Source organism: Plectropomus leopardus, chromosome 19 (assembly GCF_026936395.1).
Source record: "Plectropomus leopardus strain MGB_pleo_1.0 chromosome 19, ASM2693639v1, whole genome shotgun sequence".
Classification (NCBI taxonomy): domain Eukaryota; kingdom Metazoa; phylum Chordata; class Actinopteri; order Perciformes; family Serranidae; genus Plectropomus; species Plectropomus leopardus.
Window position 1 is genome coordinate 16,364,951 of NC_142194.1, and position 17,569 is coordinate 16,382,519.

The following is a 17,569-nucleotide window of genomic DNA, read 5'->3' on the forward strand; positions in this document are numbered from 1 at the left end:
TTTTCTTTGTGTTTAACCATTACCATGAACGGACAACTAAACTGTTTGGTAAGGGCCTACATTTAGACAAAAATGGGTAATGTTAAAAAATAAACATGGATTTATTTGTTTAATAATTTTTAATAGATCCAAGGGCATACAAATACTAATTCATTTTTAAATGCGTTTTTTCTTTGTGAGGACTTTAAAGGGATGGGTGATTTATTTGTTTATTTATTTATTTTTTAATAGATCCATGGGCATAAAAATACAAATGTATTTTTTAATGCTTTTTTTTCTTGGTGAGGACTTTAAAGGGACGGTGTTTTTTAAATTTTTTTTAACAAAAACAATATTGATGTTGTATTTGCTGACTGCCACGTGTACAGTAGAAACCATCCATTTTTGTTTACTTCGGAAACAAATCGGGATAAATCAAATATCGATTGACACTATTCCACGTACGCGCGCTCACTAGTAGGTCAACGGCGCACGCGCACGTCAACGCCCCCTCCCCCTTCCAGCCGGTTTCCAGTCAGCCGCGCGCGGATTGAGTCAAGTGAACCTACCGAGAGGTGGTGTTGACCGACCGCAGCAGGTTTTCAGCACGAAACCTGAAATATCAAACTTCCAAAGGCAACTGACAGTAAAGCCGAGACCATATTTTTTAACGGAAGGGTCAGCGGTGCCGGAGTTAAGGCGACGCGACAGAGAGAAGAAACTAAATCCCGGAGGGAAAGCGCCCGAAGTGAGCTTGAGGATCAAAGCTAATGCTAAGTTAGCTAGCTACTGCTAAATAATAATTCGGAAACTCGTGTCATTTCATTAGCCGCTTGCTTTGACATAACCTCTGTGGTTACAAAGTAGATAGTCGGGGGTTATTTGTTAAGTTATATGTTACATTGTATTTAAAAAGCGAGGTGTTTGGCCTCTACAATTTAGGCCACAAGCGACTTAGCAAGAGTAGCTACAATAGCCGGTCTCATTGAGGTTACACCGGCTCTGCGCTCCTCGGGACAGGTGATATAGGCTAAAGATAGTCGCGTTAAAAGCAACTTCATCTCGAAAGGTATCGGTACTTATAAGTTAGCCTACACTTGTCTTAGCCTTGTGCTTCGCAATGCTGAAACAGCAACAACCCGGCTCGGGCGGGAGGAAAGCGTCTAACGGAACCTCGGGCCCCGCCGGTATGTCTTCCCCAGTCAGCGGCATCAACAGTGGCAACAGGACACCGGCCGGGAGGTAAGCGAGCTGGGGGTTTCCTGTCAGGACAGTCCGAGGATTGTCCTGTGACTTAGAGGCCTACCGGTTAAGGCGCTGTGAGCTCAGTGGGTGTGTCTCGGTAATAGAGCTCCTCTCTGGACCAATGAGATTAGTTCATGTTTGATTGACAGGCTCTTTTGGCCATTCAGAAAGCTTACAGAGAGTCGAAGACAAAAAGTGAGGTGGGTCCAAGTTTGGTGAAAGCAATAAGCAGCAAATCAGCATACAAGCTATTCAAAGTTTATCTGGCCTGTCAAGACCAGAGAAGGGACGTAGATGATTGCAACATGTAAAATAAAATACACAACAACACGTTTTTGTTGCCAAGAAAATCTTTTTCTAGAAATATTTAACATCGAAGAGATTTAATGGGCAGCACAAGGTCAAATGTGGTTTAAATCACTGAGATGTGTGTGTTTACTGAACTCCTGGCAGCTGCGTTTCAGTCTTTGTTTTGTAATCGTGTATGTGACGAGTAGTGAAACCATCCCAATGCATGCTTTCTGTCTGAGGGTTTATTTTGTATCCAAATTGATCTTAATCCCTGAAGGAAAATTGTTACTCGAAACCACGTTTCCGTTTTTCTACAATGGTGACGCGATATAAACAATATGCAGTGTAATAGAAAGGTCTTAGGCCACCATTGAATAGTTGTTTTTGCAAAGTTATAATGAGGAGGATAAATATATATCTTTATTTCCCAGTCTCTTTATTAAGATACAAAGAAAACAGAGGGCATGTACAATGCATTAAACACCATAAAAGTCAGAACAAAATGGCTTTTTAAGACTGAATTCAATATTTAGTGTGAAACATAGAATCGTAGAAGCATAACAAAAGGTAGCTCAAATAATCAATATTAATCTTTGGACATGTCTTTAATGCTACCTGGTGTAATTACACCAGAGGATTAGTATTGTAAATCTCATATTGTCTGCCAAAGAAAGATCAAAACATGCTTATTTGAATGGGGGTTAACACTAAATATTCTCAACTTTAGTCTGTTGAATTTGTTTTATTATGAAATGTTTGTGTTTTTCATACTGCATACCGATTTCTTGTATGTTCTGGTTGTATTTTAGTAAAGAGACTACAGAAAAACAAATACATATGACCATTACAAACTTTGAAAATAAAATGAGGCCTTCGACTTTTGCACAGTACTGTAGATTTTCATTTTCTTTTTTCTTTAAGGGAGGTTCTAAGTATGATCTATTTTAAAGGGCTCAGTAAAACTGAAACATGTTTTGAAATATAAATCAATATTGAAGTTTTCTTTTAAATGGAAAATCAGGATACACATTACAGGGTTCCCATTGTCATGAAATTCCTTGAAAAGTTATGAAATTAGGAAAAAAAACATTTTCCAGGCCAGGAAAACATAATGTTTTGGATAAGTTTTGTATATGCTTTGTGTTGGCAATTGTTTAAATGATGTTCACAAAATTCCCAAAACATATCTAACATTATGGGAAATACATCGTATTTAAAATCTAGTGCATCATTCCCTGACTGTTGATTGGATCTTTGGTTTTCAATCCTCCAAAAAGAGAAGCAGCTTCAATGTTTTGCAGAGCACTCATATGTGCAAGTCTGGCCTCTTGGCATATGCAGCTAGTTGCCACAGAGAATGTCTCATTTACCAGTAACGTACAGTAAAGTGTTATGGAAAAGGTGACATGTGAACGCCTACCACTAACACAAAAAAGGATGACAGTATCTGTAAAGTTTATATTCATAATGGATGATTCTAGAGACCTCATAATCACTGTAGATTTTCAGTTCAGGAGGAATGTTGATTAGGGAACTCGTTAGGCCTGTAAGCAAGCTTTTTCAACTTCTCCTAACCTATTTATATGTTGTTTATGTGGAATGTGACACTGCCTTGACAAGCTCTAAAAACAAGTTATACTCCATTTGTTTCTAAGCAGACAAACATGTTTTAATGGGGCTGTTTTTCTCACAGGAATCGGACATCTGCAAAGCCATCATTCCAGTCATCTCCTGTGAGTATTTTGGGAACAATATGAAAAATTAAGGGGCAGTGTTGAAGAAATGTCTAGTCTTTATAACTGATGTAAATAGGGCTGGGTATTGTTAAAGATTTTTTAGCACAGATACCTTGGCTTTGTGCTGGTTCCTGAATGATACTTTTTTATTCCAGACTTTATAAAAGAAGAAAGTTTTTTAAGAAAGAGAAAATAACATATCAATATGTAATCTATTTACCATTTAGTCATAAGGTAATGTTCATGTGTCCCTGTTTAAGTCACCACACTGATTACAGTAACCAAGCCTGGCATCGAAAACCAAGCAACTTTCTGAATTTATTACATAGATGCTCAAGTGTTTGGCAACAATGTCCTCTGGCATTGAGCCTCATTAAACTGAGCCACACTTTTGATATCTTATTAGACATTTTATACACCTATGCAGCACACACTGTAGTCAAGCCTCAACAACAACACACCCTTCTGTGCTCTGTCTCAGGGTATAACATGTGTTTTTCCTGTATGTCTCCACGATATGTGACGTTAATCAGCCAATCACAACCATTATTAGATCTTGGTGTAGCATGATGTATCTGTATTGGCTCACTTACACTGATGAGATTTTCTCCTTAAGCATCGAAATTTAATACTGAATAACAAGGAATTTTTCAGTTGTATTGAAGCAATGTTGTCTGTGCCATGAAAGTACTGATGTTCATTACCCAGCCTTTTTATTAAACATGTTTTGTAGAAACAAAATGTATGCATAAAACTATAATCAAGTTGAGTGTGGTGAACAGGAATAAACCTGTGACCGTTATGAGCAGGTCAGATGTGGGTTAAACATCAGTTCAGGAGAGTGATTCATAAGTGGTCCTCCTTGATGAGAGGAAAGTGTTAGTATTTCCCTGCTCTTATGTAGTGGTTAATGCACCAAACCAGGTTGTTTTAAATATATCATTATGTGATGGTTATTATGCCATGTCTTTGTGAAACTTCACTTGATGGATACTTTATACCTTTACCCGTCTGCAGGTGTTCGAGGGTGTGTACAACAATGCCAGAATGCTTCATTTCCTCACAGCTGTTGTGGTAAGTCATTTGGTTTGTTATTAATGTTCCTCACAGCCCGGGATGATACTGTAGAGAATGACATGTACCATAATAGTTAGCAGTAAGATGTAACCTTCCTACAGTAAAGTTACCTTTTCTGTCATGATCTGGTATGTCTGTCCTGGGCAGTGAAGAGTTACAGCAGCTGGTAAAGGTTGCTGCTAAAAACCTTTTTTTTTTCCATCTGAATGACAAAAGTGGCATATTTAAGTTTCATTTGTGGGAAGTTACATACTATGTTGTAGCTATCCCTGAAAGTATGCACTGTACAGAATGCAGCGTGCAAAATATGTTTAAGTAATCCACAAACGCTGTTACAGTTTTTGAAGTGTCACTGTTCTAGACAACAGTTTGTTTGTAACTACCTGGTTTTAAATAAACTCTTTCTCCTGCTCAGGGTTCGAACTGTGACATAAGAGTGAAGAATGGCAGTGTATTTGAAGGCATATTCAAGACCCTCAGTTCTCGGGTAAGAAGCTCATGTTGAGCACACAGTCATATACTGTAGGTCACAGGGTTCAACAGCAAAGACTGCTCGGGGCAAGTAACGGCCCAGACACACCAAACCGAAAACAAAGAGCTGAAAGACGACTGTCTGTCGTGTCGCCTCATCCCGCCTGGGTCTCAGCCAAAAAGTTGCACATGAACACACTGCAAAGACTACAACCAATGGCCAACCAGCACATACGTTCTGCATGAGGGGAAATAACTCTTCATATTACTAGACAGTGGTAGTCTATAATTTTCATTCAAAAAGGAATACCTGAAGACCATCTAGTGAGCCAGTTAACATATTAACAGTACAATCAAATGTTTAAAGAACTATATGTATATATATATAGTTACACAAGTACACTACACTACACTATACACTTGTCAACATCAACACAAAACTTTGTAAAGCTTAACAATTTGTTTAGAGTGAAGTAAAACTTGCCCAACCTGGCAAGAGAAACTTAAACGTTAATGTTGAACCTTGCTTCCCTCTGCTAATTTAATGAAGGGCTGCAAATAATATTTTCCCCATAATAATAAAGGAAGTTTAGCCTTTTCTTTATGCCTGTAGTGTGAGCTTACACGGTGCTCAAATTTCTTTTTGCTGTCTTAATGATTGGTCTGTAGTGTGAGTTGGCTGTGGACGCTGTACACAAACGCAGCGAGGAGGAGGGCTCAACATCAGCTCCGCCACGGAGGGAGGACATCACTGACACTATGATCTTCAGCCCCTCAGACCTAGTGACTATGATCTGCAGAGACGTTGACCTCAACTATGCCACCAGAGGTAAACACACACACAACCAGGGCACCAGAGAAAGGCTGTCACAAATACATGTTCTTCACAGACCTGCAATGCATTTGAAGCAAAAAAAAGTAGTTCCCTCTGAAAAGTATAAGAGGGTTTTTTGTGAAAGCAAGCATCATATTGTGTTCATGCCAAGAGTGCGCTTGATTTATAGTAAAAGGTTTTGTTAGGCTTGATTTGTTTAAACAGCATCTTGATGTTGTTGGAGCCAAGAAGAGAAATTAGTTGATTTACTGCAATATGGTTATAAGTCAGTAAACCTAACATAGTGGAACACATTTAAAGATTTTTAGGCCAACACTGATAGGACTGAGATGCTGGGTGCTGACTAATGTTGCCAAATGAAACACTTTGAATGTGTTTAATCTTTTTTTGTCTTGGTTTCAGACACCTTCACAGACACAGCCATCAGCTCCAATCGTGTCAATGGAGAACACAAAGAGAAGGTTTTGCAGAGATGGGAGGGAGGAGATAGCAATGGAGAGAGTTACGACCTGGAAAATGATGCAGTGAGTCGCTTTGTCTCTTTAACACACACAGAAACATCAACTAACAATTGAATGGTTGAAATGTTACAATGATATCTACCTTCAGTTATACAGACTTTATCCATACAGCCTCTTATTTAGTTTATTATTCACACCTCAGTCTTTTGAAACAAGTAGATTGTTTATCTGATATACCACAAGACATCAAGCTTTATAAGTATTCTACTAATTAACATTATTTTAAAATACTAGTCAATTTGCTACCCCATTAATCTCCATGTTTTTGTAATTCTTTTTTCAGTCCAACGGCTGGGATGCGAACGAGATGTTCCGCTACAATGAGGTGAAATATGGAGTCACATCAACATATGATTCCAGCCTTTCCATGTATACGTAAGTTCTTGTAATGCAAGTGTCAGAAAGTGTCAAAGGTCTCGATCCATAGTAGCGTTCAAAGTTAATGGTCCATGCTGGCTCGAATTGCCACTTGTGGCTATATTTTATGTATTTTTGCTCACTTCTGTTGTAAATGTTCAAATGTCTATGGATTTGTTGCAAGGAGAAAATGGAATGGAAATTTGTGCCTCTTTATTTTATGGTAATCAAGTTAATCAAGCAGGCAATCCTACAGTGTCTGGATGTAAAGTGAGCAGTGAGTATGCAGTGAGACTGCATCTTTATCTTTCTTATCATACATATTCATCAAGATGGATTTAAAAGTCCAAAATTCCTCTTGGTAGCATCACTGGTATTATTACAAATTAAAAGTAAGTGTCAATATATTAACAGCAGTATGATCCGTAAGTTACCATATATGCAGATTATGTCCAGAAATTTTCATCTTACCCAAAAGCTGTATCGCTCCTTCAGATTTCACCAGTAAATACATCTTGAATCATAGAGGAATTAAACATTCATTTTAATCACCTCATGTAATACTTGTGGGAGTGAAAACCTGCAGCTTTACTTAAGTGTCACTTGTGTTATTGTCTCTGAAGCAGCGTCACCATCTCTATCCTGCATCAGTTTGATAATTGTCAAGGCTAACTAAGACTCTTAATCTCTACCATGTCACAAAACTGGCAAAGAATATTATCAGGCTCAATAAGATCATCATAATACCTCTAAGTCTCAAGAAAAACAATATGATTCACACATTGGACATAAACGATTGCATAAAACCTAAACAAACTTTTGGCTCACTTTGCCTTCAACAGTTTTAAAGGTTCCTGTAGCCTGATTTTGTTTCTTTGTCCCATCTTTCTCCTGCTGTCCAGTGTGCCACTAGAGAAGGGCAACTCGGAGATGTATCGGCAGAGGGAGGCCCGTGCTGCTCGCCTGGCCAGTGAGATTGAGTCCAGCCCCCAGTATCGCCATCGTGTCGGTCTGGAAAATGATGAGGGCAAAAGCGAGGAAGACAAATACAGTGCTGTGGTGCGGGATGGCGGTGATCGTGAGAGGGGCCGCGAGAGTCCCCGTGACAGAGAGCGCGAAAGGGGCCGAGACAGTCCTGGAGCCAGCAGCAGGTGAGAGGGGACACTTGATTGTTGTGCATGGAGACAAGTAGTGATTGTCATAGTCAGGGCTGGGTACTGAGACTTGGTGCCAACATGGCACCAGTTTCTTTACAACCACTACTCACCGGTCTGAATCATAACAAAGTCTTCAGGGCCTCATTTCGATGCCAGGTTGTATGAATATCATGCCCGAGAGCAAGTGTGAGCAAGAAAAATAGAACGAGTGAGCATGTGTGTGACGGTGAGGTCACAGCAAGCGGAGCTAAATGTAGCAGTGCAGTGTGTGCACAGTGAAGGCTGTTTGTGAAGAAATGCTACAACTCCTCAAGACCTGAGCCAAGCTCCTGTGTCTTGCTTGTCACCTGCTGATTAAAGTAAGGTGGGGTTAGCAAGCTAAGTTAGCCTCTCAGGCTCCCTTAAAGAGACTCTTAATCTCAGTTGGACCAACCTGGTTTAATAAAGGATAAATAAATAAATAAATAAGGACTGTTAAGGTGGACCGCCTGTTCTCATTGTAGTGACAGTAACAGACATTCCTTAATGGATAGTAGAGAAATATCTGGCTGCTGAGTCTCTCTCTCTGTTAAATTATTGTGGTTGAGTTTGTATTTACTTATGTTAATTTGTTATTAATGCTATGTATTTATTCATATTTATACTGAATATTTAAGTATAACTGTTAGCTATACTGTAACAATTTTAAGTTCAAATTTGCCTTAAAAAATCATGCTTGAGCTTTTTTTTTTTTTAAAAAGTAAAGTTTAGACACTGGTACAATTTTAAAAGTATCGTATCAGCACCGATATTGGAAAGGACCCAAACAATACCCAACTCTAGTCATAGTAAAGATTATAGTTTACAGTTCATCCAACTGCTGAATGAACTTGAATTCTCAGCAAGTTTTCTTTATGTTTCTATGCTCCAGTCGGTTTTAACAGTGTAGTATTTCTTTTATCATCTATACGTTCCCCCCATGTGTGACGTATTTTGTCTTTCAGGGAGGGCAAGTACATTCCATTACCTCAACGTCAGAGAGAGATGAACCGTGAGCGGGAGCGCACTGAGAGAGGTCCTGGTGGGCCTCCACCCCACAACCGTCTCAGCGGAGGTTATCGCTCCAATCCTCCATCCTCCTCTTCTCCCAGACCCCCACTGCCCTCTGCTGCTGGGCCCCAGTCTGGCGTCTCCCCTTCAGAGAGAAACAGCCCTCTGTCAGGCCGAGGTGGAGCCTATGCTCCCCACCACCCACAGGGAGCCCCAAGCCCAGGCCCAAACTCTGGCCCTGCAAGCCCATACACACCTGCTTCTCCGGGAGGACCAGCCCCCTCGCCAGCCTCTGCTTCTGCTGCCCAGTCCCCAGCCAGCCCCCCTGCCCCACACGGACACTCAGTCCCTCATTCCCACTCACTCCCACACTCGCTGTCAGACGCTGGCAGGCCTGTCAATGGAAGTAGGTGTTTGAACTTGTGTCAGAGTGTTTCAGCAGCTTCTGTGTTCCTAAGACAGTATGAACTGTGAAAAATTATAAGGAGATTTCTTTTGTATCTTTCAGTCTCTACAAGAACATCTCCTAAAGCCCAAAGACCTCCACAGTCGAGCAGAACAGTCCGTAGTTCAAACTCACACACTCAGTCCACAGGTACATTTGGTCAGCTGTTGTTACAGAATTGTCTTCTATATTATTGATTGATTTTGTCGAAAACGTAACCTTATTTTTTTCTGCACTGTCCTTGCAGCTACTCGCTCTCCTAAATCAGGTTCTTCCCAGGACACGCCTTATTTGGACACATCGTCTGTCTCCTTGCCTCCCCAGAAGACGTCTGGCCCCGCCCCTCTCTTCCCTGTCGATGGTACTGTCTCATTTCTCGCCTAATTTCGTTTCATAGCTTGAAATCAAAGTCAAAACAGTTTTTCTGTAATGATGTGAACTTCATCTTCTTCACCTTGTAGCAGTGACGGATGTTGAAGCTGGAATTTAATGAAGCACTACAATTTATTGGTTTATTATTTGTTTCATCTTTCCAGTGAATGAGATTCTTGGTGCAGCTGCAAAAGAACGTGCCGCAGAGAGCCCCAGCAGCACAGAGGATAGCAAGAGTAGTAAAGGTGAGTGTTTGTAAGACTTAAAATTGGTAGTCTTGTGATTTTACTTGACACATAAATCAGATGATATACAATCCACACGAGCATGGTTGAATGCCCTGTATGTCTTGACAACATGCCCTGAGTGAAGATTTGTTTCCTCTCTTCTCTACCAGCTCCCTCAGTTCAGCAAAGGTCACAGATTGAGGAGTTGCGGAAATTTGGCAAGGAATTCAGGGTAAGAGTTCAGTTGCCTCTCCATTAAGCATGAAATAAGAAAATCTGTGACCAATCTGGTTGAGACATTACTGATGATGGGGATTAAAAAAAAACACTCACTTTCAAAAGATCACTCTCTTTAATTCAGATGCAATTTAGCAATTTAGATGTAGTGTAGATTCTGTTTAGAGAGAAAAATGCTTATCAGTTTTAGTCATAAATTACAGGGTTCCTGCAGATCCTTAAAACGTCCTAAAATTAATTGAATTCATTCATCTAAAAAAAAGACCTTAATTGACATTAAAATTTATTAAATCAAATTTATAATTGCATTAAAAATGCTGAGAAATTGGAGTTGGGATTTGTATTAATATTTTTTTAACATTGCATTGAAAAAGCACGAAATAAAAAGGTAACACTGAAAAAAAATACAGAATATTTCTTGCATTACCATCACCAAAGAGGCATGCTTTATGCTACAATTAATATTTGAAAAATAAAATAAACCCCCCTTACCCTAAGTAACACTAGTATGTTTTTCCATTCAATATTGGCTACTGTAAAATTGGTCTTAAATTTCTAAGTGGCATTAAAAAGTCTCAAAATTGCTTAAAGCCTATTTGCCTTGCGTTGTAGAAACCCTGATTTAGCCATTTTTATCCTTCATAGTTTAGTCAATGAAAGTCATCTCATTGTAGTCCAAGTGTCCGTTCTTTTTAAACGAATTCAATTTGGCTTGTACAGGTACCAGGTATTGGAATCAAGGGGAGAGGCTGTATCAAGTGTTGATATTTCATTAATACATATTTCCCATAACTGCAAATAATTTCAACACATTTACAAACCATTTCTCCGGGAGAGTTTATAACAGGTTTAAAGAATGATTTATGAGCACACACCGAACAGCTCAAAATCTTAAACTTTTGAGGGCATTAATTACTCATTTGAGGCAACTCACCAACTAGGATTTGTACCCAGCTTCATTGTAAACTTTGACTTGTCAAGCTCACTGTGAAGAAGCAGAAAACGAACATTATTTCAGCCTTAATTCTTTCTGAATCTGCAACATGTTAGTCTGGAAGCTTAAACTCATGTTCCCTCACAGCTGGTGATTAAAACTGGACTTTCAGCTCTGTCAGGAAAAAAATCAGCTGAGTTCAGACTGTTTATTTACAGCGCAGTTACACTCACAGATAAGCAAGCCTCCTACCTGCCTGTCAAACTGACAGCCTCCGCTGCAACCAATAAACTCTGGAGAACCATTCATCAGCTCCACCATCCACACATGGCTGCTTGTTTAGTGCCTAATTGCAGCTCAAAACTCATGCTAACTGCTGATGCTGCTCTGCTGTGTGTGCTTTGCAGCTTTTGCTATTTACCAACCTGTTGATGCTCTGATCTCATACCGCTTATACAATCTGATGTCCCACCAGTAATATTTGGGTTCTGTCGCGTTAATGAAAACAAAAGATTCATTTTTATCATGGTTTTAATGATCAAAGATCTTTTTGTAGGTTGCCAACATCTCGTCTCATTCATAGAAAAAAGAGTTGAAAAAACATTTATTGTAGTTGTTTTTGTTGACAAAATTAACACTGCTTGGTGGTGACCATTAACATATTTCACATGACATTGAAGTATCCTCACTTGACAGTACCTCTTGGTGTGAAAATTAGTTGCATAAGGGAGCCTGTTTTCTGTTATGAGATTATTTGATTGCGATGTACAGCTTTTATTGGACATGTTCTATGCTTCCTTTTATGTATATGCTAAATCATTATTGCTTACTTTCTTCTTTTTGCCTCATCCCTCTTTTGACCTCTTATTTTGATTCAATCTTTATCTTCCACTTTTTTTCAGCTCCAGCCAAGTGGAGGCAGCTCTAGCTCTCCCAGCTCTCCAGCAGCAGCAACCCCACCCGCCATCAGTGAGGTCGCCCAGCCCAAACCCTCATCATCAGACGCTCACCCTGCTTCAGACCCCAAACCTCAGGCTCCAGCTCCCAGTCCTTCACAGCCCCAACCTCAGGCTTCACCGGCCCCAGTTGAGGACGCTACTAAGGACACCACAACTACACCTGGAGCTACAACAAGCACCACCACAGCACCCGTTTCAGACAGGCATTCACCAGCTACCCCACAGCCAGCCAGGACCCCGGGAAGCGAGGAGGGCAGGTCAGAGACGACGGAGCGGACAGAGGGCGTGGCAGAGTAAGTTTCATAAACAGATAGCGAACTGTTGGATTTTTCTCACTTAGGTCATTGTGATTGTCATTTTTAACTTTCTTTTTCAAATCTTTTAGCCAAGTAAAGAAATCAACCTTAAACCCCAACGCTAAAGAATTCAACCCCATCAAACCTCAAATGCCTATGGTAAGCCATTTATTTCTGCTAAATCCTTGATCTGAAAAAAAAAGTAGGATCTTAGCTCAAGTTTGAGCAGTTTTTGGCTAGTTACGTTTCATGACATGTAAACTATGCACGAAAGTACGAAAAGGATGAAAATACTATAGTCCAATGTTATGCTGCGTGTATTATATTTCCAAAGACCTGTTTATTTGAAGGTAATTTTCCTATACTTACATCTTCCTACTGAATAAGAAAATGTGATAAACCCCCTTGGATTAGCTAAGGGACACACTGATTTTATTCACCTCTGGTTGTATTGTCACACAGACAAAGCCCAACACTGCCCCCACCCCACCTCGGCCAACTCCTCCAAGCCCAGTGGTCCTTCAGCACCCAGGCGGACAGGGACCACTCTACAACACCCCCTACCTCTCCTACGTATCACAGATCCACTCTGTGCAGGTATGTCAGCAAACAAACCTATTTACTACCAGTGTCATTTTAAGACATGGAAACTAACCTTAAATGTGGTACATCAGCCAGACTGATTGATATTAGAGTATAATTCAAAATCCTGATGAGAGAAAGTCTGTTTCTTTATTTGAAAGTATTTTGTGCTGCAACTAAAAATTGTTGCCCTCAAAAAAATCTTTTCAATATTATAAAAAAAGGTCCAATGTAACATTTTTTCCCTCTGCTGGTCTGGCAGCCAAAAGATGAAGGTGAACCTTTTTTCTCTCCATAATTTGGGTGATTTATTGTACATATGTGTATAACAGCATAGTTCTCTTTAGATTTGGTTGTTTTCCTATCATCACTGATATATAATTTTGATATACAAAACTGTACAAAACGTACCACAGTCTGTTTTCTACCCAGTAGGGATGTTGCTTCCATAAAAGTAGAAAGCCACTTTTTCTCTTCATTGTCTGTCACCCCTCGGCCACAACACCTGCCTCACATTGCAGAACCTCCTACTTTGGGAGCCTATATTAACATCCACGCTGCCCATGTGAGCAGCATTGTTTGTCTGTGGCTCATCTAGAGATCCGGCACGTCGCCTATATTTTACATGTGACACAGTTATAAGCAAAAATTATCTGTTGATAGTCATATTGACTATCATACTTTAACCATTACATCTTTGACTACAGTCTTTATGTGAAGGATGTGTAACAGACATAGAAAACATGCCAATATGTGTTTTTATATCAACAAGTACTGTGTCCACTTCAAAGTTTAAGAAAAGCTCCTAAGTGTTTTTTTGTACAGTATTCCTTTATTGTCAACACAAGGCTTTTATTATGAAATAACTCCCATAAATCCCATAATGCATTTTGCTTTCCCCATGTGTATTTTAGGGAATCATTGGTCAAGTGTTTTAAAACTATGACATCTTCTAAAGAATGCTCATATTGCAGACTCTGACTGACTTACCTTGCATCCAATTTTACTGACCCTGGGCCATCGATTGTGTCGCATCCTGCCATAGAAAACCAAGAGAAACCAGTAAATATTAACATCTGAGAAACGGGCATTCTGCTTTAAAATGACTTTTAACAATGAATGATCAAAAATATTGCCAATTGATTTTCTGTTGGATTACGAATTGTTTCAGCTTCACTTTTTCCTAACAATGCAGCAACAGTTTTTGTTAACCTCTTTTTCATTTCTGTCTTTCAGCCCCAACCAATGTACCAGTACACCATGTCTACAGTCAGCCAGGGAAAATACCCCAGGACCAAAGGTAAAAGCAGTGATTTTTCATTACAGTGCTGTATTTCTTTGGAACAGTTACAGATAGCTATAACCTGTGACCTAACGGTGCAAACAAACTGCTACACAAACTGCTTAAAAAACTCTTTCTGTGTGTGTGTTAAAGCTGTTATGTTTTTCCACCATGTTTCTGTTGTTTGCTAATTCTTTGTTTCCACCAGGCTCAGTTGTGGCTCAGCGCTCTGACCATGGTACTTCAGCACCGCCCATGCTACAAGCTGCAGCGTCAGCAGCTGGGGCCCCGCTGGTAGCGTCCCCCTACCCTCAGTCCTACCTTCAGTACAATCCACAGCAGTACGGCCAGCAGCAGGTCATCCAGGCCATGACGCCCTACCCTGGACAGGTAGGACGTCTTCAGTTTTACCCTCTTCATTAGTTCAGGCATTAATGGTTAGCAGAATGCTTGCAGTAGCATTAAAACCTGAATTAATGAAAGCATGAAATAAACAAGTGTTCCTGAGTGCAGATTATCCAACAGAAGTTAATATCAGACACTGACAGTCCCCAGGTAGATCTTACCTCCCACATTTAAATCAAATTATTAAAAAAATGCTCATTTGTCCCTCTCTTCTCCCCCTCTCTCCAGCCGATGTACTCCATGCTGCAGGGTGGGGCCAGGATGATAGGTCAAGGTGGGGGTCCCCACCCACAAGCCTTGGGACCCCCAGGAGGCCCTCAGTTCTCTGCACAGGGAGATGGACCTCAGGGACCACAGCAGGGCATCTACGGTGAGTGGACCCAAACCTGGTTGAGTGATTGATGTGAAACACAGTCTCTCCATGTCCAAAATGTTATCAGTTTTAGGTCGTACTGCTTCCATACAGCATCGTTTTTTTGACAGATTGATGCTCTTCAAGTGGCCTGATTAAGACCCTGAACATTTCCATTAAGAGTCTCTGAATATATTGTCAATAAAACAACAATAAGCATTATATTGACGCTGATTCTCTTCTTTTCGTGTAGCTCCACAGTCCTTCTCCCACCACTCGGGAGCAGTTCATCAGCCCCAGCCTTCAAGTACCCCGACAGGCAACCAGCCCCCTCCCCAGCACGCTGCACCTAGTCCCGGACAGGTAAGATGCAGGACTGCTTGAACTGCTGAAAATATGCTGAAGCACATTTCCTATGCTCTAATTCAGAGGCTAGGGTAGTGTAACAGTCCGACAACCCTCACTAATGGCAGAAATTGTTTTCTTAAAAAGTAATAATATGGATTTATCTACCAGATGCGTGAAGTGGTCCCTTTTAAGTGAACAGTTTTTTTGCCACCATCCAGAGGGTTTGCCACTGTTACATCTGCTAGATGAACTTTTTTTATTTTTACTGATAACAGTGGGCAGGTGGGCTAACTTGGTACATATTTCACAACCCTATGGTCTACATTTTGTTGCCTGCTTTGCAAGGTCGAGGAGTGCAAAAATACACCCTCATTTAGAGAAGAGGTGCCTGTGTAGTCCGGCCTTATGGTCCTCTTGAGGACTCACTTTCATGAGCCACATTCCTCAATCCAGCCTCTGAGACACCAATTTTTGTGATTAATCTATAATCTTTTCTGATGTGATTATTTCTTTCAGAACGCCCAGTCTGGCCCACAGCCCCAGTCCCTGTACCACTCAGGTCCCTTGTCAGCACCCACCCCACCCAACATGCCACCAGGCCACACGTCTCCGCAAGGCTCTTACCCCATTCAGGGCTACAGCATCCACAGCCACCAGGGCATCCCACCAACGTATCCCCTGGGACAGATAGCACAGGTATGGCTCCACAGTGCTGCTTCTTACTGTTCCTTCTTATGCATCACTACCAATGAGAGTATGTGTTGAGTAAAACAAAATTTTTGCATTCAGAAAGCAGGACTGGCGATATGGCTAAAAATGTTGATGCCACGATAAAAAATTTCGTATTGATCAATAACAATAATTATCAGCCAGAAGAGTCAGTTTGTCATTACTTTTAAGTTTAAAGGCTCAGTTTTGCTCCTGAGAAGGAGTTGAAGAACCCACACGGTTAGCTGTAGTTTATTATCAGAACATGACAACATTTTCCAAACACTAACATTTCGCAAATCTATGGGTAGATCAAAAACGGAGCTATTAACAAAATAATGTTACTAAAGAAAACAACAATAGATTATAGAATCTTAATTGTGATCAGCAGCATGTCAAACTTTTTGTTCAGACTGTTTAAAACATTTTGATTTGGCTGATAATGGAAACAGAATACTTGTTAAATTAACAAGACAAAAGTCTATTTTGTGGTCAACAGTTTCTGTATAAGTTCTACACCCACATTTTCTAATTTCTGCCATTTCTCTATCAAAAGATGGACTTTGATCACACTGTAAAGTAGCAATGAAAGCCTCACTGATATGACTATGGCAGAAAGCATTTTAACAGACGAGTTCATGTAATATTTTATTCACATTACCTTCAGGCATGTTGCTAACTTACCGGTAGAATTAGATGAATAAACTATTCAGCGACTCTAGCTAATAAATGAGGCGATTTCAATTATGGTGCAACATTATCCATGCTCAAAACAACCATACTAAAAATAACTTAATGTGCATGTTTAATGTTGTTATAACGGTACGACGTTGCTGTCTGCTTTAGTGGCCAATGAAAAGTGGCCAGTCAGTCAGTCAGTCGTCTTCTAATACTGCTGCTCAGTCTTCTTCAGGTAACTGGTGTTAAAGGTGCATCACTGCCCCCCCCCCCTACAGGCGTATGTGTGGTTTAATTACATGGAAGATTTATTATATCACTTTTGAGGAAAGATAATTGAGATCGTTACTATCATTTTACTGCCCAGCCCCATGGGAAGGATTAATCTTGATCTAAACTTGGTTTGTCAATCTCCACGCACCGCAGGCCCATGTACAGGGAGCCATGTCAGGTCCCCACCACTCGGGGAGTCACGGTCAGCACCAGTTAGTGATGTTGCAGCCACCTCCTCAGCAAGGCCCTGGCTCAGTGCCCCAGCATCCCCAGCACGGACCACAGCAAGGAGCACACCAACACTTTTACATCGGCCACCCACAAGGTACGAGACATAATGCCAAGTAAAATCCATAACTTGATTTGCAATCTGTGGTTTGAATTGTGGCATTTATACTTTTTGTTGTTTTCTGTCTTCCTTCCACAGCAATGCAGGTACAGACGCACCCTGCTCCCTTCCATCAGCCTGGAAACTAATCCCCACCTGCCCTCCTCCCCACCTTCCCAACTGTTCTTAGGAATGAGCCCCAACATCCCCACTGCCTGCTGGATGCGAGGCCAAGACTGAACGCGACTCACTAAAAACAAACCTGACAGGACCGTACAGAGGAGAGAAGAGGACAACAAGTCTCACAGCACCTTATTCTTCTGCTGGAACATTCTTCATCAGTATAAACCAGACTAGGACCTTTTCAATGGTAATGATGAAGATGGCAGACGACAGCAGCAGCAGCAGCGCCCGAGCCCTGCTGCCATCGTGCTCTTCTCTCAAA

General features: G+C 40.7%; 1 protein-coding gene across 1 annotated transcript; it reads left to right on the forward strand.

Annotated features, from left to right (window-relative positions):
• The first annotated feature begins 495 nt into the window (after positions 1-495).
• LOC121940454 (ataxin-2-like protein) lies at positions 496-17,490 on the forward strand. Its single transcript, XM_088069962.1, has 23 exons — positions 496-1,221; positions 3,209-3,248; positions 4,269-4,325; positions 4,744-4,815; positions 5,469-5,628; positions 6,037-6,158; positions 6,439-6,530; positions 7,415-7,663; positions 8,653-9,104; positions 9,207-9,293; positions 9,391-9,504; positions 9,680-9,760; positions 9,913-9,974; positions 11,816-12,165; positions 12,258-12,327; positions 12,631-12,765; positions 13,987-14,050; positions 14,241-14,422; positions 14,666-14,807; positions 15,043-15,152; positions 15,654-15,833; positions 16,950-17,121; positions 17,224-17,490. The coding sequence occupies exons 1-23, from the start codon at positions 1,100-1,102 to the stop codon at positions 17,271-17,273; spliced, it is 3,165 nt and encodes a 1,054-aa protein (XP_087926088.1). The 5' UTR covers positions 496-1,099; the 3' UTR covers positions 17,274-17,490.
• The last annotated feature ends 79 nt before the right edge of the window (positions 17,491-17,569 follow it).